The sequence below is a fragment of the Cicer arietinum genome, chromosome 4 (genome assembly GCF_000331145.2).
Source record: "Cicer arietinum cultivar CDC Frontier isolate Library 1 chromosome 4, Cicar.CDCFrontier_v2.0, whole genome shotgun sequence".
NCBI lineage: Eukaryota > Viridiplantae > Streptophyta > Magnoliopsida > Fabales > Fabaceae > Cicer > Cicer arietinum.
The window spans coordinates 18,892,927-18,915,371 of record NC_021163.2 but is presented as its reverse complement, the minus strand read 5'-3'; the positions used below and the strand labels follow the sequence as shown (position 1 = coordinate 18,915,371).

At 30.4% G+C, this 22,445-nt stretch overlaps 5 protein-coding genes across 8 annotated transcripts; 4 read left to right on the top strand and 1 right to left on the bottom strand.

Annotated features, from left to right (window-relative positions):
• The first annotated feature begins 46 nt into the window (after positions 1-46).
• On the top strand, positions 47-3,611 carry LOC101499880 (zinc finger CCCH domain-containing protein 14-like). The gene is made up of 3 exons (XM_004497352.4): positions 47-292; positions 624-684; positions 2,617-3,611. The coding sequence occupies exons 1-3, from the start codon at positions 223-225 to the stop codon at positions 3,380-3,382; spliced, it is 897 nt and encodes a 298-aa protein (XP_004497409.1). The 5' UTR covers positions 47-222; the 3' UTR covers positions 3,383-3,611.
• Positions 3,612-4,489: 878 nt separating this feature from the next.
• On the top strand, positions 4,490-11,711 carry LOC101499163 (protein NRT1/ PTR FAMILY 7.1-like). 4 transcript variants are annotated; one of them, XM_004497349.4, is made up of 7 exons: positions 4,490-4,556; positions 4,729-4,803; positions 9,340-9,445; positions 9,526-9,743; positions 9,820-10,379; positions 10,530-10,930; positions 11,021-11,711. In XM_004497349.4, the coding sequence occupies exons 2-7, from the start codon at positions 4,789-4,791 to the stop codon at positions 11,464-11,466; spliced, it is 1,746 nt and encodes a 581-aa protein (XP_004497406.1). In that variant the 5' UTR covers positions 4,490-4,556; positions 4,729-4,788; the 3' UTR covers positions 11,467-11,711. The 4 variants fall into 4 exon arrangements, with proteins under 4 accessions (XP_004497406.1, XP_073223148.1, XP_073223150.1 ...); XM_073367047.1 differs by having other exon boundaries at positions 4,540-4,556; positions 4,733-4,803; XM_073367048.1 differs by lacking the exon at positions 4,490-4,556 and having other exon boundaries at positions 4,733-4,803; positions 9,534-9,743.
• Positions 11,712-12,488: 777 nt separating this feature from the next.
• Positions 12,489-13,526, top strand: LOC101495119 (AP2/ERF and B3 domain-containing transcription factor At1g50680-like). Its single transcript, XM_073367274.1, has one exon. The coding sequence runs from the start codon at positions 12,489-12,491 to the stop codon at positions 13,524-13,526; it is 1,038 nt and encodes a 345-aa protein (XP_073223375.1).
• A 2,197-nt stretch (positions 13,527-15,723) lies between these two features.
• LOC101498844 (non-structural maintenance of chromosomes element 4 homolog A-like) lies at positions 15,724-18,249 on the top strand. Its single transcript, XM_004497348.4, has 6 exons — positions 15,724-16,093; positions 16,184-16,490; positions 16,562-16,658; positions 16,972-17,188; positions 17,288-17,379; positions 17,756-18,249. Exons 1-6 carry the CDS (start codon positions 15,919-15,921, stop codon positions 18,011-18,013), a joined length of 1,146 nt encoding a protein of 381 aa, XP_004497405.1. The 5' UTR covers positions 15,724-15,918; the 3' UTR covers positions 18,014-18,249.
• Positions 18,250-18,766: 517 nt separating this feature from the next.
• Positions 18,767-22,283, bottom strand: LOC101498498 (cytochrome P450 76A1-like). The gene is made up of 2 exons (XM_004497347.4): positions 21,344-22,283; positions 18,767-19,623 (listed from the first exon to the last, which is right to left on the bottom strand). Exons 1-2 carry the CDS (start codon positions 22,280-22,282, stop codon positions 18,988-18,990), a joined length of 1,575 nt encoding a protein of 524 aa, XP_004497404.4. The 5' UTR covers position 22,283; the 3' UTR covers positions 18,767-18,987.
• Positions 22,284-22,445: the final 162 nt, after the last annotated feature.

Here is a 22,445-nt window from a genome sequence, read left to right as displayed (position 1 = left end):
TAAAAAAATCTACAAACAACCTTAAAATAAAAATTGAAAATGATTAAAGGATGCGAATCCAAACAGGATAGGGCAGGAGGTGGAGGGTTGCATTCGTGTCACCTCATGCGTATATATATAAGCAAAAAATGGGTAAATAGCTATGTGGTTCGATGTTCGTTGTTCGTTGTGTGTGCTTGAAACCCTAGAGTTCAAATTGGACGAGGTTTTTGCACTTCTTCAATGGATCGCAAGAGGGGAAGACCTGAAGGTTCCTTCAATGGCAATGGCGGCGCCAAGAGGGGAAGAATAGGTTTGTCTTTTTACTCTTCTTCTTGCCAGCTTTATCACTTCCTTCTTGTTTCCCTTACTTTGCTATGTGTCGAATGAACAAATGAAGGTTCTTTATTTTTAATACCTTCTGTAATTTATTTTCTCTCCTATCTTCATACACTCTAGTTGATTTAGGCTTTGTGCATTAGACGCTGAATTATTAATTTTCGTATCCTGCTCCGAAAACACTGAATATTCTTAAATTCAAACGAGCTAAAATTGCTTAAAAAGTCACATAAAATGGTCATCGGGTGTTATTTTAAGTTGAAGCCTAAAAGATAAAATAAGTTTTAATTAATGTTCTTCAACAGAAACGGAGTCCTTTCAATCTGGTTTAGGAAGCAAATTGAAGCCATGCACAAAGTTTTTCAGGTTCAAATCTTTAACTTATCTAAAATAAAATATAATGCAATTTCATATATGTACAAATTTTCTAATGTTTCAGAAAATAAATGATACAAAATCTTCTGCAACAACAATCCATATGATTTCACTAATCAATTGGGTAATTAAAGCTGTGGTACAGGTTCTACTTCTAATCATGATAACAAGACTATGAACAGAATTGTTGATTCTCAAGATCAGTTCTGTTAAGTGCTTGACAGGCTATATATAAACAAAAGCATTTCTATCATCTTTTGGGGATGCAAAACTTGATCCACATATATTGGTTTTGTACAATTTTATGCAAAACCTTATGACAAAGATTAATAAAATGGCTAGAGTAGTACATGGCTTACGGCATGATCTGTCAATAAAGCAAAATATAATTGATGCTCTAGGCATTCATAACATACTTAGTTGTGGATTATGTTTGAAAAACTTGATACTTTCTGGTATTCAAAAAATATACATGACCTGAGATTATAATTTTAATGTGTGTTGACTATATTGTTTATCACTTATGCGTTGTTGATATGCCTGTTAATTATATCGTTTATCTCCTATGTGCTGTTGGTAGTTTCTTATATTTTCTGGTTATTAATCACTTATAACCGTGTTGTGTGTGGTGCATATTCAATTAGAATAATAAACAGCTGTTGCAACCAATCTTTGTTACAATCATGACACTTTTCTTAATATTATCACTACGTACATGCCTTATTTTTTTGGTTAATTGCACTATAGTTTCTCCACTATGATTAATGACTACTATGCAAATTTGATCCTTTGATAAATTTTTTATTGAAATGTGTCCCCCCAGTTTTTTATTGTTACAATCAAGTCCTTTCCTTTCATTATTTTCCATTAACTTAAATCTCCAACTCCTCCCTTAGTGAATTGGGAGCAGAGGATAGATTTGCTATATGAAATGATTTAAATGTTTTATTATCTGGAAAGTTTTAAGTTGAGTTTACGGTTTTGAAGATGGCAAACGTTGGGAATTTTCAGGTTTTAGGTTGTGATTGATGGAGGTTTAAGACACTGTATTTGGCATTTTGGTATATGTTGTTGATGTTGTGTAATAAATAATGGTTTGAGTGTTTTAGGTTGTGAAATGATGATTTGAGCTTAAATAAACCCTTGGCACCCATCTATTGAGCAAGCCCGTCCTATGTTGATGCCGAATTTTATCTTGATCATTTGCAATATCCTCAAGCTCTCTTTTTTAAGAAGTAGTCCTTGCTGGGCCTAATTTATGTTACTATTTTCACCATCTTTTACAATATATATTATGTTTCTACTTTCTGTTAAAGTAGTCACAATCCGTGTTGTTCTTTATCACTTTTATCTGTTTATATTCTGGTTGTCTTGAAAAAAATGTACCACTCTTTTTATTACTCTGTTGTTTATGTTTGTGCGATATTAGGATTAATCCTTTTGCTATCATTTTTTGGCATAAGATTTGACTAGACCTCTATCTTGTTCTCCCTCCTTCTTTGGTGCCTGAGTTTTATACTGTCTCCTGCTGGTTTATTTTTGGGGGTAAATAATTATTTTTGTTTGAATCAGAATCAGTGAGGTCATGGTATTTCACATTTTCTGTATCTATCGGTGATAATCTCTATTTGCGGATGAAATAATGCTGATATTAGAATATGTAGAAGTATTATAAGTTGTGTTGTTACCATTTCTGTGCCATCTTCTGCATTGGAAGATATTGGTGTATTATGTGTGCAATATTTGATAATTGTTTGTTACAATACTTGCACACATCTGTTCATTTGGGTTCCATCAAATTGCAAAAATGATTTGAGAATCCCTAAAGTCATTCTGATATTTACTATTTTTGTAGTCTGAACACGTGGTTAATTTATGTATGGTTGTCTGATAATCTGATATATGCTTTCATCTATTGTGCAGCACCTCTGGATGTCCATTTGGTGAGGGATGCCATTTCCTGCATTACGTTCCAGGGGGATTTAAAGCTGTCTCTCAGATGATCAATGTTGGTAGCAATCCTGCTATTCCACCAATTGGTAGAAATCCAAATGTTCCACCATCATTCCCAGACGGGTCTTCTCCACCAGTTGTTAAGACCCGATTGTGCAACAAGTTCAATACTGCCGAAGGTTGCAAATTTGGTGATAAATGTCACTTTGCCCATGGTGAGTGGGAGCTTGGCAGGCCCACAGTCCCTGCATACGAAGATACTCGTGCCATGGGACAAATGCAAAGCAGCAGGGTTGGTGGGCGAATTGAGCCCTCACATCCACCTCATGGACCTGCTGTCAGCTTTGGAGCCTCAGCCACTGCAAAAATTAGTATCAATGCTTCCCTCGTTGGAGCTATCATTGGCAAAAATGGTGTTAACTCCAAGCAAATTTGTCGTATAACGGGAGTTAAACTTTCCATAAGAGAACATGACTCAGATCCTAACCTTAAAAATATTGAGCTTGAAGGCAGTTTTGATCAGATCAAACAAGCTAGTGCCATGGTTCATGACCTTATTCTAAATGTGAGTTCGGTCTCTGGTCCTCCAGGGAAAAAAATTAGTTCACATTCTTCTGCCCCTGCAAACAACTTCAAGACCAAGCTGTGCGAAAACTTTACCAAAGGATCCTGTACTTTTGGGGAAAAGTGTCACTTTGCTCATGGAATAGATGAATTACGCAAGCCTGGAATATGATAGAAATTTTAGTTTACATGGTTTTTAGGCGAGGATTGAACTTGCATAATTTTGTAGTTGTTATCTATAATTTTGTCAATCAATTTTTAATTTGCCTCATGTTAACTAGTGGGGATTGGGGAAATCTTACCTCAGCTTCTAAAATTCAATCGTCTTCCTTTGTAACCATATTTTTTAATACTTGTATAAGAATCATAAAGCCAAGATGTGGTTTCAGTTCTGATTTTCATATTTATTTGTTATGCTATGGGATTAAGCTTACCGTAAAAAACATTATCATGCTGTGCTCTAGTTTTCAGATTTAATTGGGCGTTGACCTGTAGACAGGTCGTTTGATCAAGTACCTCTTTAAATTTAAAATAATAACAGTATTTGTAGGATGTATTGATGTGATTAAAATAACATTGTTTGGATGAGAGAGAGAATGATGTGTCAAGAGATCAGAAAAATGAAGAGAAAGTTATAAAAGATATAGAATTAAACGGCAAAGTCACAATTCAATTGGACTCAAATTGTTGTACCAAGCGAGAGGGTCTGAAGAAAAGGGTTGGTATTTTGTATGGGAACTTACCCTTTCCTCTGGTGTGTATGTTTATAGTATATGGGTAGGTCCTCAGGTATTAATTGTACGAGCTTGCATAATTCAAGCAATTAGCTAGCTGTAGATGGATGGATCATAATCATTAAATTTGGTAGCTTGCAGAGTTAGATTAGATATTCACCAAAAGAGAAGACACGTGGCAATGGATGATAGCAAATTCGGAATGAATAGTGACCACATACTACTAATTCAAAAGTGAAAATGAAATTAGGGTATCAAATCAAATGAAACAATTAAAGAAAATAGAAAGGTTGAATTCATTGTTGCGCTGAAATAGAAACCCAAAGGTCCCACCATTGAAGAGACTAGAGTTTAAGACTCTTCCTTGTTGTTCAGTATTCAGTATTGTCACTTTCATTTAAGATATATTTCGCACTCACTCTCCGTATTTTTGGTTAAGTTAAGGCTACATCAATAATAAATTGCTTTCTTTGAAAATGATATATCCTTCCCTTCTCTCTTTCTTCCCCAACTCTCCTATATATTGCATTGCATTGCATGTTATAATTCAAGATTTTCTTCATCTTAACTTATTATACCTATTCATTCTGATTCTCGATCCACGCCTTAATTGTGAGTGCTTTTATTTATGCATTTACTTTATTATAATAATAATAATAATCATAATGGTTTTATTAAAGTACTTTTGAGCATTAGCTATTGATGTCTTACTTTATAGTAGTTCAAAATTCAATTGATGTCACTTCTTCTTGCCTTAATTACTCACCATTTTGTTCATTGGCAGGCAGGCTGCAGATGAATCAACAATTCATTCTGTGTTAACTTCCCAAATATTTTAATAATAATGCACCAACCTAAGGTACTCTGTCAGCAATTTACTTATCAACATCAAAACAAAAATTAATAGGCTCAACATATGTGTTAAAATAAATGAGCTTTAGATTTTATAATATAACTTGCAAATTAAATGGCACATTAAATTAATTTGCAATAAGAAAAGTCACAAAGACCAACATTATATGTATTTAGTAAAATGGTGTGAAAAAGGAACAAACAATATTAATTGGAAATTACAAGGATTCGAAATGAAAATAATATGTTTACTTCAAAATTAAATAGTCAAATTACATATTTTTTATATATTTTTTATGATAAAATTAGTTGATTAAGTTGAACATACTTTTATAGGGAAAATGTTGCTTAAAACTTACATTAATCCTTGTATATAAATATATTCATGTTGATTTGGTCGAGTTTCTATTTTTCCAACGATACAAGAACCAAAGGAAAAATACAGATCAAACTGACCCAATAATAGTAGACTCGTTGTTACATTTTTGTTTAAATTTTTTGAAGTACTTAAAAAAAATTATAACTTTTTTAAAAATAATTTCAAAAAAAGTTTTAACTGAAAAATTATTTTTAATACATTTTCATAAAAATAGTGTTAAATATTTTATCTTTTTGTTACAAACTTTTTTGAATAATAAAGTTTCAATAAATGGTTAAAATGAGAAACTAGTTTGAGTAACTAATCATAAAAATTATTTTTAAGATATTTTTTTTTTAATGTGATTTTTATTATATTAAAATCTCTAACAATAAATATTTAAATTATTGAATGTCAAAAATTACTTTTTTAATCTATAATTAATTGATTTAAAAAGCTTCTACTATTTTTAAATAGCTTCTTAAAAAAATCATTTTTTTAATAATCTATAACAAATGGGCCTAATAATAATAATAACTTAAATCAACCTTATTTAAAGAAAGTATAAATCAATCTTATTTTTTTATATTAGATAAGTTTGAATTTATTGAACAAGTGAATACAATCGGATCAATGGCTACCTTTAAGGGTGAATATATTTTTAAGTAGAACTAGACTATTTAAGGTTTAAGTATGGTTTTGATAAAAAAAAAAATATATTAACATGTAAGTTTAGGTCTTGCTTGGTACTTGACATAAATTTATTTTTATATTTGAGTATGATACTTTTTAAAGTTTAGTATTGATGGCTTATCTATTTGAAGACCTATTTTATATTAATGTTTTTAATTAAATAAATTGATATATCTTTAAATAGATTAACGGTCAAACATACTTTAAATGATGTCACAGTTCAATTCTATTTTATTTACTTTAAATGATGTTATAGTTCAATTCAATTTTATAATTACATTATCTAAATTCTATTTTATAATTACATTGTCTAAATAAGTAAATATGTTCACTTAGATTTATATGCTTCAATTATTGAAATGATAACTAAATACAAAATTTAGGTTAAATTACATCTGTGGTCCCTTAACTTAATTTCAGGTAACGTTTTAGTCTTTTATCTTTTTTTTTTCCCGATTTAGTCCTTTATTCCTAACAATATCAAATAAAGTATGAAAATATGAGTTTATTTGAAGTTTTGCGTTACGAATTTGATGAAATTTGTATTATATTGAAGAATATAATTAATTTTATGAGTTTTGATTAATTTTTTTTTAATTTTTGTATAAAAAAGGATAACATTATTGAAATTTTAAAACATAAAATATCAAATTGTCACTTAAAATTAAAATAAAGGACCAAGTTGGGAAAAAAGAAAGATAAAGAACTAAAACGTTACCTGAAATTAAGTTAAGGGACCACAGATGTAATTTAGCCCAAAATTCAATATAATAATAAAAATATTTATATTTATTTAAGTATGTCGGTTTGATCGGTGAAAAAGGTTGTTTTTATGGTCCAATAGCATGACTTATATTTATTTAAATAGATTTATAAAAAAAATCTTAATCTACTCTATTTAAAAAAAGTCTAATATTATGTATATAAGTACCAATTTTATAAACCTACTATTTATTGACCACAATCAATATATTGCAGGAGTCAAAAATATTCATAATTAAAAATAATCCAAAAATTAAAAAGTTCATAAAACTTTATGGGTTTAGTGGGACCTCTGGACTTATTTTTTCAATTTTTTTAACAAAAAAATTGACAATTTCTTTTGATTGTTTTTCAGAAAATATATTATTTCTATTTTTTTAAAAAAAACATAATTTACAAATTTTTTATTTCTTTCTTAAATTTTTTAATTAAAAAAATCAATTATTTTCACACATTTTTTTCGAGAAAAAAGATGTTTTAGATTTTTTTGAGAATTTTTTTCGAGAAAAATTAAATTTAAAAAGTTTTTTAAGAAAAAAAATCTCAATTAACATAACATTATGTCTACGAATCTTCTCAGTTAGACCCACAAAAAATAATAAAATAATATATCAGTATTTTGAAAATTTTATTACAATAAAATCCTGATATTAAAAATTTAATATGAGATTTTTAAAAAATTCTTTAAACTTTAAGATTTTTTTAACAACTCTAATATTATAGGTGTAACATAAGATAAATTATAGATCACTTTTATTGGATCGTCTAACTTAATCTTACTATTATAATTGTAAAAAGAACGCAACATAAAATAATAGATCTCGCAATTCGCATACCATGTTAAAAAAATTGATTACATTAAAAATATAAATATGATACATTATTGTATAATGATCAATGACTAAACAAACAAATATCTTAAACTTCTCATTATTATCACTCATTCTCGGAATAATTAGCACTCCTATCTTCTTTCTAATCATCACCGTAAACATTCAAAAATTCAATCTTTGAAGCACCCAAACTCTTATAATATTTTTCTTTGATGTTAAGTTAATTTTTAATTTTATGTGTGACATATTCTTTTTTTTAATGGAATATGTGAATTCGTCCTTTTTATTTATTTATGGAATGTGTGAATTCTTCATCTTGAAAAGGTAACCATACAAAAAACGGAAGTCTTGTTTGAGACAACCGTCTACAAAGGTAGAGATAGAAGATACGTGTAAAATTGGGAAAAAAAGATAATGCAATATTACATAAAATATAGTTTAGAATGTAATTATATAAGATATTAAATTTGATATATTACCAAAGGAGTGTACAGTATCCAATCCGTCCCACGAATTCGTCTTGTCTGGATTCTAAAAAAAATAAGGACATGACAAATACAAAGTAGAAAAACGACTGGGTTTAAATTAATTTAAAGACAAAACATTATTTTTTTTTGTTATTATTTTAAGTTATTATTAATTCACCCTCTTTACAAAAATTAATCACTAACTTAGTAATTTATATTTTGTAAAACAATATTTGTGAACTACTCTGCTCAAATGAATTGACAAATGATAACTATATGTGACTTATTATGAATTTATTTATGTTTAAATATTTTTTCTAAAAATAGTTTAAGGATTACTATTTGGTGTCTCGTCTTATGATTCGGTCTCGTCTTTATTTCATCTCTCGTTCCTAATGAATCCGCAACTCATCAAGTTAAAAGATGGATTAAAGTTAAAAATTTGATCCGATCAAATATTGAAACTTAATAAGGAACACACGAAATTCGATCTAACCCGTAATTTGTATAATCCTAAATGACCTACTAAAATAGTTTCCAACAAAAGCAACTATCCCATGCCTCCAAATTTTGTATATCTCAACCTTTATTTTTTTAGCAAACAAATAATATTAATTTTATTAATATTTATTAGGTCAAATGGTAATAATTTATCGACCACTTTGTTATTAATTAATACAATTTAAAATTAATCATTCATATTAATGTATTTAATATTGAATTGTATGTTGTTTTTTCTGTGATTGTTGGACTATCATATACACCGTTGATTTTTTTGTCTTCTTTTCTATAAATATCGTGGTAAAATTTGTTACCCTAACGACTAATCACAAATTACATTTTAGATGAATTTTAATCTAAATATTATTAAAGTTAAATATTAAGTTAAACAATACATACAGTCCCTTAACAGAATTTTAGTTATTTTTTTTCTTTTTAATTTAATCATTTATTTTAATTTTAAGTGACAATTTAAATTTTTATATTTTAAAATAAAAAAAAATTAAACTATCACTTAAAATAAAAATAAAAGATCAAATTAAATAAATAAATAACTAATATTTAACTAACATTAAATTAAGTGAAGCCATTAAATATACATTCACCTACACTCAATCAATCATAATCAATCATTGAGTTTTAAGGACAGCATTTCGCTTAAAGTAGCATTTTTGAAATAATATACTTGTGATTAACCATTCTTAAAACTAAAAGTTACTTCCTATGTTCTTATTTATTTATTTATCTATTTTGACTCACTTTACTTTGGTTTCGGTGAAAAACACTCGTGTCCGTTTGTCCATATAGACACGTTACTATGTTTATTTTCCCTTTTTTTACTTGAAAAGCTATGTGAGTAAGACCTGGTGAAAGGCCAAATGATGATAAAAATATTTGACAAAAATGTTTTGAAATAAATATGTTAATAGGTAATGGAAAGAAATGAAAATCACATAGAAGAGGCAGTTATGGAAAAAATTGACATAATGAATGAGAAGAAAAGAGGAGGCACAAAAGCTGCAACCCTGTTGCTTGGTACTAATGAAATGGTCCATGCTAATTCTTTATTTGTTTGTTTGATTTTAGCTCAATTATTGAATAATGAATGAATGCAGTGAATCAGGCATTAGCTACTTTAGCTTTCTATGGAGTTGGTGTGAACTTGGTTCTGTTCCTCACTAGAGTTCTTGGTCAAGACAATGCTGAAGCTGCTAATAATGTGAGCAAATGGACAGGAACAGTTTACATGTTCTCATTGATTGGAGCATTTCTCAGTGACTCTTATTGGGGTCGTTACTTAACTTGCACAATCTTTCAACTCTTCTTTGTTCTGGTTGGTATATTTAATTGGTTTTTGAGTTTTGTATAATTATCTATCTATCTATCTAACAAAAGTGGTGAATGCATAGGGGTTGGCACTGTCTACTTTGTCATCATGGCGTTTCTTGATTAACCCAAGTGGTTGTGGTGATGAACACACTCCTTGTAAACCAACATCATCAATTGGAGTATACATTTTCTACTTGTCTATATATTTAGTTGCATTTGGTTATGGAGGACATCAACCAACTTTAGCAACATTTGGTGCTGACCAATATGATGAGAAAAATCCAAAAGAGAGGGGTTTAAAAGTAGCTTTCTTTTGTTATTTTTACTTTTCACTCAATCTTGGATCTTTGTTCTCCAATACTGTGTTAGTGTATTATGAGGATACAGGGAAGTGGACAATGGGTTTCTTTGTATCATTGATCTCTGCTGTGGTAGCACTTTTGTGTTTCTTATCAGGATCTCCAAGATATAGATATTTTAAGCCATCAGGAAACCCTGTGGCAAGGATTGCACAGGTATTTACCATTGTTGTTAGGAAATGGAATGTTGTTCCTGCTAAGCCAGACAAACTTTTTGAGGTCAATGGCTCCAAATCTGCCATAAAAGGTTGTAGAAAAATCCTGCACAGTGATGATTTGAAGTAAGTTACTGCTAGCTATGACATTTCAATAACAATTCATATATGCATAGTGCATGTTAATTGTTTTCTTATAATAAGCATCTATGTTTCTGTATTGTACTACACCTATACTAAAAATTTGATTAATTTTGTGGCGATGGGCCGGGGCAGATTCATGGACAAAGCAGCAACAATTACAGAGAATGATGATGAGAATAGTAGAAACAATCCATGGAGGCTTTGCACTGTGACACAAGTTGAGGAAACGAAATGCATTTTAAGAATGCTACCAGTTTGGCTATGCACTATAACATACTCAATTGTATTTACACAAATGGCTTCACTATTTGTTGAGCAAGGAGATGCAATGAACTCCAGAATAGGAGAATTTCGTTTACCAGCAGCAAGTATGTCTGCATTTGATATCTGTAGTGTCCTTGTATTCACAGGAGTTTATCGCCAAATCCTTGTTCCAGTAGTTGGAAGATTGAGTGGTAATCCAAAAGGACTTACTGAGCTTCAAAGAATGGGAATTGGCTTAATATTTGGAATGTTGTCAATGGTTGCATCAGGTAAAAACAAACAAATTTAGTTAATGCTTTCATTCAAATGTTTATTGTTGATTGCATAAAAAATGTTACAACTAACTACTTATACCACAGGTATGACAGAGATTGCAAGGCTGAGACATATTATTCCAGGACAAAAGAGTAGTTCAATGAGCATATTCTATCAAATTCCACAGTATGTTTTGGTTGGTGCTTCAGAGGTTTTCATGTATGTTGGTCAATTGGAGTTCTTTAATGGACAAGCTCCAGATGGTTTAAAAAGTTTTGGGAGTTCACTTTGTATGGCTTCAATGTCACTTGGAAACTATATGAGTAGCATGCTGGTGAACGTGATTATGAGAATCACTGCAAGAGGACATGACAAAGGTTGGATTCCAGATAACCTTAACACAGGACACATGGATAGGTTTTTCTTCCTACTTGCAGGAATAGTTGCTTTTGATTTTGTGTTATACTTGTTCTGTGCTAAATGGTACAAGAGTATCAGTGTTGAGGGTGGTCAAGAGGAGCTAGTTGATGATGTTAATTGTAAAGTTTGAAAGTTGTTTCAATGACAAAAGATTGTCTCTACTTGTATAATCAAGTTGGCATCCAATGGCCCAGCATAAGTGGATTTCAGCTGATTTAAGTCTCACCACTCACCATTGATCGTGTACATTAATTCCATTCATAGTTTTATGATATATGAGTAGCATGTGGCATCTGATTTATGTAAAGTTAATAATAAAGTTGGATATATTTCTGCTTTACCAGATAAATAATTATTCCACTAATTAATGTTTCATTGAAGTAACAAAATGAGATGGAGAGCTTTGTTATGTTGTGTTCCGCCTCTGTTCTATAATTTTGTTCAAAACATTTTTAAAAACGTGTAAAATATTTAATTGCATGTTTGAAATTGCGTTGCTCAGTAGGAGACGGTATATTTCAAGGTGACAAGATTGACATTTTATGTTATCTTGCTTTGCTTTATTAAAAAAAGAATATTACAAAATAATCACTCGCCGTTTATTTATATGATCAAAAGACAAGTTTTAAGACAAAGTGTTTATAAATACACATTCACTCACGAATATGATGTTGGGTGGTTAGCTGAACATTTAAATTTTATTTATTTCTGTTAAAGATTATAATTGAGAGAATAATGCCAACACAATAAAATAACGTTTTATAAATCATAACGTGTAAAACAAAATTCCTAAATTAAATCCAAACAACTTCACATTTGTCTCATCGAGATTACTTGAACAAAATAAATTTAGTTATCTAAAATAAGATCAAATAATTTCAGATTTGTCACATCGTAACTATAACTTCTTAATTAACTAATAGACTAAAATAAGCTCAAATAATTTCAGATTTATCACATCGAAACTTTAACTTCTTAACTAACTAATAGAATTGTCGGTACAACCAAATATAGTTACTATGATTATCAATTATACCATTTTACACAACAACATAATATCATATATAATTGGCGAATTTCATCCATAAATAAATCAATCAATCGTTACAATACATAAAAATAAAATTTAGAGAAGAAGGATATGATTCTAGAATGATTAATTCAAACTCTGATGTTAATGGAGGCTATGAAACTTCACATTCTAGTAATCAAATTAATTATTCTACAAAACGTGCAAGGCATGAAGTAGAGGTTGGGAGGTGTGAAAAGTTCAAAGGTGTTGTGCCTCAACCAAACGGGAATTGGGGCGCACAAATATATGCAAAGCACCAAAGAATATGGTTAGGGACATTCAAATCTGAAATAGAGGCTGCAATGGCTTATGATAGTGCCACCATCAAGCTTAGAAGTGGAGAAAGCCACAGAAACTTTCCATGGAATAATCAAACAGTACAAGAACCTCTATTTCAAAGCCATTATAGTTTACAAATTGTGTTGAACATGATTAGAAATGGAACCTACCAATCTATATTTTCCACATTTCTTAACACTCAAAACCAAAGCCACTTTACAAATAATGGGAATTTAGGAGTGAAAGGTGAAGAAGAGTTTTCTTGCACAAAACTTTTCCAAAAAGAATTAACACCTAGTGATGTTGGCAAACTTAACAGGCTTGTTATCCCCAAAAAACATGCACTTACCTATTTTCCTTGTGTTTGTGGAAACAATGTAAAAAATGATGAAGAGTGTAATTATGACGTGGAGGTTGCATTTTATGACAAACTCATGCGATTGTGGAAGTTTCGTTATTGTTATTGGAAGAGTAGTCAGAGCTACGTGTTCACTAGAGGATGGAATCGGTTTGTGAAAGATAAGAAACTAAATGCCAAAGACACCATTGTGTTTTATTTGTGTGAGCCTATAAATTTCACAAAAGGAGGAGAGAGACAAGTGTTTTCCATGATTGATGTAATCTATAATAATGATGGTGATAGAATATTAAGACATTCTATTGAAAATAAGAGAGATGTGGATGTCAAACATATTTTGGGAAAAAGATTAGTTTACAATGAAATAGATGATGACGTGGATGATCAACACGATCGAGATACAATAGATTTAAATGTGTTTCATTCCACATATATTAATTCACCTAGAGGTTTAAGGCTATTTGGTGTAAGTATTAACTGAATAAATAGTAGTTTTATTCTTCTTGTTGAGGAAGAATGTGTTCCTCTTAATGTATAATAACAACATGCATTTGAGTTCAGAAATCACATAAAAATAATCGTGAGATAGAATGAATTGTCAAAACAGTGTTGATATTTTATTAGTTGTATACAAAATTGTACAATTTATATGCATGCCTCCATGTCCGTCGTTGATCTTGTTTATAGAGATGTAACTTGTTACATCTCCTATGCAAATAGTGGTCACAAATAGGGCTCTCCATGGTTGGATTTTTTAAAAACCAAATCAAAATCAGTTTAAAACTAATATATGGTTTTAGATTTATAATAAAATATATTATTTGGTTTAAAATGGTTATAAAATCAATTATAAAATTGATTATGATTAAATAATCGGTTTTTAATTAAACAACTGATTTCGAAAAATTCAATTTTAAAATTAATTTTTATTTTTTTCGATAAACTTTTTTTAAACTTTTTTCAACAAATTTTTTGAGAAAAAATTCGATTTAAAATTTTCTGAGAAAAAAAAAATTAATTTTTTTCTGATATTTTTTCGAAAAAAAAATCTCAAAATTAACAAAATATTGGGGGCCTATGAGCCCCCCTCCCTTAAGCCTACAAAAAATAATGGAAAAAATTGGCATAATATTAGAGGCTTAGTAAAAAAAATTAAAGGAGACGTTGAAGTATGGTTTTTTTGACAACTCTAGTAACAAGTAATTGATTAAATGAAGTTAGTAATATCTCAATGAAGTTAGTAATAAATTGTCCGAAAACGCTGCCGAAAGGTGGAAGGTCGATGGAGCGATGACAAGATCAGAATTGTTTTAGAGTTTTTGAGATTTAGAATATTTGGGAGTTGAGTAGATAAGAATCAAATCTAAATATAAAACATAAGTGCTGGTACATAAATAAACTCATGTGATTTTAACCGGATATTTAAAATGAATTTGGATCTGATTTTAGATTTATACCACATAACTAGATTTTTTCACAGTCCTAATCACAACAGATGTAATACATTTTTGTTCAGGGTATATTAATGAAAATGAATTTTCTTTTAAAAAGAGACTAAAGTACTCATGTTAAATTATTTTGAAAATTAATTTTTTTTAATTAATATTTTTGGTAATGATTACAATCCATTAATTCTTTCTTTATATTAAAACAAAAATAACATATTTTAACAAATATATCAATGACTTATTATAATAGATATTTTTAGAGATCGATGAGTCGTAATCTAAAATATTTAAAAGAATTTATGTATAAATTTATTTTATTTGGATCGTAATTCCACCAATTTTGTAGAAACACATTGTGCTCAAGATAGAAATTATCAAAGTCAAATAATAATAGAGTTAAGTAACCCAAACTTGGAGAAGTCAAATCAATGACATTTAGAGTCCAATTTGATTTCAATTGATGTTTTTATTTTCTTTATTTTTTTTTATTTTTTTTATCTTGGCTCATAACAACATATGCACTCCATTAAAGTTCGTTGTAGTTTATATTAAAGTTCGTTGTAGTTTATAAACGAGAAATATTTATTTTACACCGCGTTATTTAAATTTTGATTTACTTGTGATATTATTTACAATTAAAAGATGTTTCTATTTTTACTCTTTATTATAAAATAAAAAAACTTTCACATTATATTTATTATCTATAAAATTTGCAATTTTTGTTATGAAAAATTTATTTCGCCATTCTTTACTGATTTTTTTGAAAAAAAATAAAAAATTAAAATTAAGTGGTTTATAATGAAATTGATAACATGAAAATACATACAATATTGTTTTCAAACAAATAGATCCTAAGCGGTAAAGTTTGTAAAATTGTAATTAAAAATAAAACAAAAAAAAATATGAATGTGATTTTATCATTGGCTATGTGATGGTTTAATATTAAAAGATGATATAAGGTTGACTAATTTTAGTGTTCTTTGTATATGTCTTATTATAAAAAAATGTCACGGCACAACGTTTTTTAATAAACAATATATTATCAAAGAGAGTTAAGAGTATATGATTTTTCAACCTTAACAATATATCAAATAAAACCGTCTAAATTCAATATATACCATAGGGGTTTCCTTTGGATGAGGTCCGCATGTTGTGGGCCAAATAAGGAAGCCTATATTGGCGGTGAAAAGTAAAAAATAAAATAAAATAAAATAAAAAAAGTAAAAAACAGAACGAACGAAAGTAAAGGTAGGTTAAGTGAAATTGAGCGGCGGGAAATGTAACCTCCATTTGTTTTTTGATAAAAGAGATTGGAATTCAAATTGAAAAAAAAAGATACTATAAATTAGATTTTCATTAAATAGAATTGAAATTTAAAGGGGTTCATTCAGTATCAGTGTTGTTGTTGTCGTTAGGGTTTAAAGAATGGTGCGCAAAGACAACAACAACGAGGAGGAGGAGGAGGAGGAAGAGGAACAAGTTTCACGACGCGTGAAAAGAGAACGCCTCAGTGAAAACAACGCCGCCTCTGATCATCAGGACACCACCAGTCGTAGAATCATCCGCTCCGAGTTTCTCAAACTCAAGTCTATCATCAATGGTATTTATGTATTTATATATTTATATTAATTATTTTCACAACAACAACAAATGAACTAACCCTAGTTAATTAATTAATGGTAACCAACAGAGAAAAAGGATGATTTAATTAACAGTGATTCTGACAAGTTCGAATCAATCCTCAACGAGTTCGACAAGTTACACGACCAAGTTAAGAAACCCCGAGAGCAAGTTGCTGATGCCGAAGCTCTTCTCGATCTCACACGCTCTTTGCTTGGATCCGTTAAGTCTCTGGTCAACGAAGGAGTCACTCCTTCTCAGTTTGTTTCATCTCTTCTCAAACATTATGCACACCCACCCAACGATTCTATTGACTGGCAAAAACTCGGCATTTCTGTTTCTCCCATTTTCCTCACGGTTCATGGCTCTTCTACCATGTATGTCTCTTTCTTTCCTCAATGCCTTTTTATATATTACTATTTCTCACTGTTTCTTTTATTGTTTCAAGGCTTGGTCCCATGGAAAATCAGTTGAAACAGCGCAAAACGGCAGTGCCTAGAAAGCGTGCTGCTCTTCCTTCAACTATAACTGCTAGGCCTGAACAGGTAACATTCCTATGCTCCTTATGGTTGGTTTTATACCATTTAATTTTATTTAACTGATATGACAATGCTCTAGATTTGTTTCACTTTTGCTATTTGTTTTTTCCCCCATACAACAAAAAAACACGAACTTCATTGTTTTTATGTGAATAAAATGAAGATTCCTACTTTGATTTTGCTATGTTCAACTTAATAGTAGTTTTGTTGTTGGTTGGTTGTTCCAATTGCAATACAGACTGGGAATCAATTTTTCTGTGTTTTGTATATTTCAAGTAGTTTTTGGTATGTAATGGTGCTTATTGTTTGTTTGAAACAGCTTGATGAGACTGAGGGAGGGGAAAAAACTGATACTGACAAAAACATGTCAATCATGTTTGACATATTAAGGAATAAGAAAAAGGTCCAACTTGAACACATGATTTTGAACAGAGTTTCTTTTGCTCAGACAGTGGAAAACTTGTTTGCCCTCTCATTCTTAGTCAAAGATGGTCGTGCTGAAATCAGTATGGATGATAAGCGTTTACACTATGTTTGTAAGACTTGCTGCTCACTATTGTGTAATTATGTTTGCTTCTGATTTCTTTTTTGCACCGTTTGTACTCATCAGATATATGCTATCTTATTTTTTTCAGCACCTAAAAATGCTCCTGCTGCCAATTCTGTAATGTCAAAAGAAGTTACTTATACTCATTTTGTCTTCAGATATGATTACAACGATTGGAAGGTATGGACATGCCACCACTTCTTGTTTAGAGGAAATTTAAGGGCATATCATGAATATTGATGGAATTTTCGTGAGGTGAACCTGTCATTTTAAGAAAACTGTATCATTGATGTTCAGTAAGGAAAAACAGATAGTAGTTTATTCTAGTTGGCATAGAACTTTGTTCAACCAACAGTTGGTCTTCAGAGGAGTAAAGGAAATGAAGAATTGGTGCTTAACAGAATTTAGCTTTTGCTTTATTTCCTGGAAATTAACATACACATGTTTTACACTGTTAATTTGAATGGAAGTTATGCTTTCAAATAATACATTACATTGTTCATTTGAATTCCTTAAATTATGATTATATATGTAACTCCATTGACATCAATTTCAGATAATGAAGGATATTGTGCCTGATGGCAAAGAGCTAATGCCACATAGGGGTCAATACAGCACTGTGGCTAACCCTGAGGCAGAGATGAAAGCTGACCATTCCCCACCAGCTTTGGCTGTGACTCCTATCAGGAAGCTATCCCGGAACCGAGGGCGGGTTCTGCAGGAGGAAAGCATTGTGGAAGAAACTCCTGATTGTGACAAGGAAACTACTTCTAGAGCTGCTGCAATCCGAAGGTGTAAACGTAAAATCTATTAAGAAATTGCATACAAGGTCCAGGTTTTTTGTTTTTTTGACTAACGGTATGGATCAACATAGAATGTACTTTAGTATGTTTTGCTCAGCATATCAAACTGAGTTTTTCTTATGTATAGATGATGTAAATATTTGTAGATCCTTTGAATTACAATGCTATTTGAAGGCTGGTTTTATTATGCAAGTGCTTGTAATGCATTGTACATCTCCCTTTTATGGGTTTTTGGAATGTTGCTTCATTTGACATCTCTTTTAAGTACAGTTGTTAAATTGATTAAATGTGACACGTTAAACAATTGGTGATCAGCTTGTGAATATGGCCATTTTTTAGTATACCTGATTTGGAAAACTCATTACATTTCAACAAGTAATTGGTTTACGAACAATTTAGGGGGTGGGGATGAAGAAAGTTCTTACATTTATGGCTACGGATGTAAGAGTTCATCTGTAGGATTATATCTTAGTACTTGTATGGCTATGTTTTCTTATGTTGGTGAAACTTTTGTGAAAAATAAGATTTTAAATGGAAATGACTTAATATTGAATGACTTGATGCAAGTTGCTGTTTAACATTTTCTTAGTTATAGTTGAACCTCCCTTGATCCGTGTGTGAATGGAAATAAAATTTCCGTATTTATTTTGCCAACTCTGGTCGAATATGGCAAGACTAAGGTTAAAAAAGTGATGCAGAAGGAGGCTGGGACTAATCAAACAGAAATGGCAAGACAGTACATAAAATTGTTGTGGGCTGGCACATTTTTCACGTGTAACAGTAGTTTATACTAATTATGATGTTCGGATGGCATTACAACACTATTGAAGCAATGTTCTTTTTAACTAACAACAAATTGAACAGAAATCAATTAACTCTAATTCACTACTGGTGTAGCAAACCAACACAGAAAAACAGGTAAGCATGGTGATGAGTCTCAAACAGCAACCCATAATTTAAGCACTATAGCTATCAGTTGGATGTTTTATTTCCCTGCATCTGCAACTGGGACAGGAGTTCCTGTGTAAGGCACAGGTATGGCTTTCAAAGGAATGGCTTTTCTCAGTGTTATTCCAGTTCCCTCTGTCATGTCCATCTCCTCTGGCTTAATGCCATCAGGCAATATCCAATCAAAGTATTTGAGAAGGGAGCCTAGTGCCATTGGAAGCACACGAGAGACAAGTGGCATTGCCGGGCACATTCTTCGACCAGAACCAAAAGGTATAAACTCAAAATGCTGTCCCTTGTAATCTACCATGTTTGGCTCCATAAACCTTTCTGGCAAGAACAATAAGGGATCATCCCACACTTTGGGGTCCCTCCCAATCGCCCAAACATTCACTAAAATTTGTGTCTCTTTGGGAATGTAGTATTCTTGAATGTTGCAAGAGTCCATGGCCTTGTGAGGAACCAAAAAAGGAAGCGGTGGGTGAAGTCTCAAAGTCTCCTTGATAACTGCTTTGAGGTAGGGAAGATTTTCAATGTCATTTTCTTCAATTTTCCCTATTTTGCTCCTTAGTTCCATTTGCACTTTCTTTAGCGTTCTTGGACTGTGCAGAAGCTCAGCCATTGCCCATTCTATTGTGCTTGTTGTCGTGTCTGTCCCTGCAGTGAACATTTCCTACAATCCAATATTCTTTATCAATGTTACAATACACCATCTTTCTTCCTCTATTAATCTTTGTTTATCCCACCCAATGATTTGACAAAATAAACACACACTATATTTTTCATGCGAGTAGTCTAAGTCTCCCGTATGGTTACAAGGTTTTCATGTCCGGCTAAAAAACTCTACTATAATTTGGATTTTAAATTTAGAGTTCAAGCTCAATATTTGAGATTTTTGGGCCAACTTATACGAATTAGTCCATTTTGACAACTCTTTTACTAGTTTATAATAAATACAATGTAAATATATATTCTAAAAAAAAAGAGTAAATAGATATAGTTAGGGGTTAGAATATATTACGCAGATATATATTCGAGTCTAAGATTTCACTTATGTCAGGCCGATCTTTTTTTAAATTAACAAGATTAGGGTTTTAAAATATTATATTAAATCATAAAAAATTACATTTAATTTTATTGACCTATTAACTCATTAAGATATAAAACATGTTTTAAAATAAGCTTATAGGCCATACAAGGCTTTCATAAAGACTAAATTCAGGTTTAAAAAATCTTATCACAAGCCAGAAGTCTGATTTAAACCTTAAACTTTTTGATAGGCAATAGTTTAGTCTAACATATTCCCCCTAGATATAATAATTAATAATGTATATGGAAGTGGGTGAAAGAAATGCAAATAAAAATGAATGATGTTAGAAGAAATAGAAAGATAGAAGTATTTGTGTTAGACATAATAACCACGTCAGATAATATTGTGTTTTGGACGTTGATATGAATAAGAAAATAAAATTAATTAACAATGTAAAATTAATTATGCAATTTGAATCGTCTGAACTTAAATCAAAGATTCACATTTATTGTAATAAAAAAAATATTTGTTGCAATTACTGTACCAAATCTTCGTCCAAGAAAATGAGAAATAAGTTTATGAAAGGAAGAGAAAGTTGATGTTGAAAAAAATATGCATTTGACCTAAAAAATATTGTGAGAAAATTTAGGCTAAGGATAGATATGATATTTTTGTAAAAAGTATGTATTGTTAAATTTATTATTCTTTATATCCCATAATAAATTATTCATTCTATCATTTCATATAGATTAATATATATATATATATATATATATATATATATATATATATATATATATATATATATATATATATATACTTTTGTTAGGTTACTATATCAATTGTTATGTATTCAATATTATAATTAATACAAAATAAAAATAATAATTTAAGAATAATGTAGAATTTTGATTCTCTCAATCTAAACATTCTTTAATTTCTATCAAATCTCTTTATTTATCTTAATTTTACTTTTCTTTCTTTAATTTATTTTGAATTTGAATTAAAAGTTTATATCATATAGATCACACATATAATTTATTTACATAAATTTAAAAATAATTTGATATTTTATTGAGACAAATTAAAATTAACGGACACTTTTACTAAAGGGCATTAATTTTTCATGAATCTCATTAATATATAAATTGACTTTAAATTTGTGTAAAGTTTTATGCATGATCTATCATATATGATATAAAATTTCAATTTAAATTAAAAATTGAATTTTTTTGAAGGAGATTTGAAATAGAGAAAATCATATTAAAAAATTATTAATATTAATTAAAAATGGAAAGGATCGTTGACATTTTGTATTAAATAGGTGAGTCGATAATGTATAGTAGTGAGGTGAGGGAGTTACCAAGACAACGACGTTAATAGTTTTGGAAGTAAAGTGGTAGGGCCCAGTGGCAGCATCTCCGCGAAACTGCAACAGCACATCCAAAAAGTCTTTGGTGTTTCCATCACTGCTACCTTTCATTCTTTGTTTGATGAACCATCCTGCTATCTCAAACGCTTCTTCAACATGAAACTTTGTGTTTCTCCTTAAACCTTGTGGATCAAGCCACCTCAACATTGGGAAATAATCAGCTACATTTGGTTTACCAGTATACTCCATTATCTTAACAGTATGGTAATGGAATCTACCTCCTCTTTCCATTTCCATTCCAGGCCCTAACAAATCCTTTGAAAAAATAAGGTTCCCAATGAGGTTAAAAGACATTGTGAAAAGAAAATTACCAACATCAACACCAACACCAACAGAATTAACAGATTCATGTTCGATCAAATTCAACATTCGATCTACGCATTTTGCACGCACATCTCGCATAGCATCTAAGCGACTAGTGACAAAGAACTCATGAGTAGCCAATCGTTTCAACATGCGCCAGTGTGAGTTGTATTGAGAAGTAATGAGAGAACCTTCAATAATACCATTCTCATAATTACCTTTCATGGCTTCATAAACCTTCCTACCAGCAAGAACAACATCGTTGTTTTTGAACATTTGACGAGCAACTTCACTGGAGGAGACAACAACGGTACACATGGAACCTAACCAAAGGGTCATGATTGGACCGTGTTTACGAGCAAGTATTGCAAATGATTCATGTGGTGGTGATGATGACAACCTTGCTAGCTGCAAAATGTTTCCAACAATTGGCCAACATGTTGGAGCAGGTGGAAGCTTATTACCAAATTTCAATCTTTTATTTCCCAACCACATCCATGCCAAACCGGCTAATACCAAACCCACAACCCCATAATATTCCATTCTTATATAATTTGCTTCATTCATTCTACCTCCTATCCTTTTTATAGGATACACAACATGTTATCACCCAATTTTTAAATCTAATTTATTCAATATAAAATCGTTATGAAAATTCTTTTTTTATTTATAATAATTGACTCGTTTTTATATTCCATCTTAGATATCATACTTTTTTTATTAGTACTTA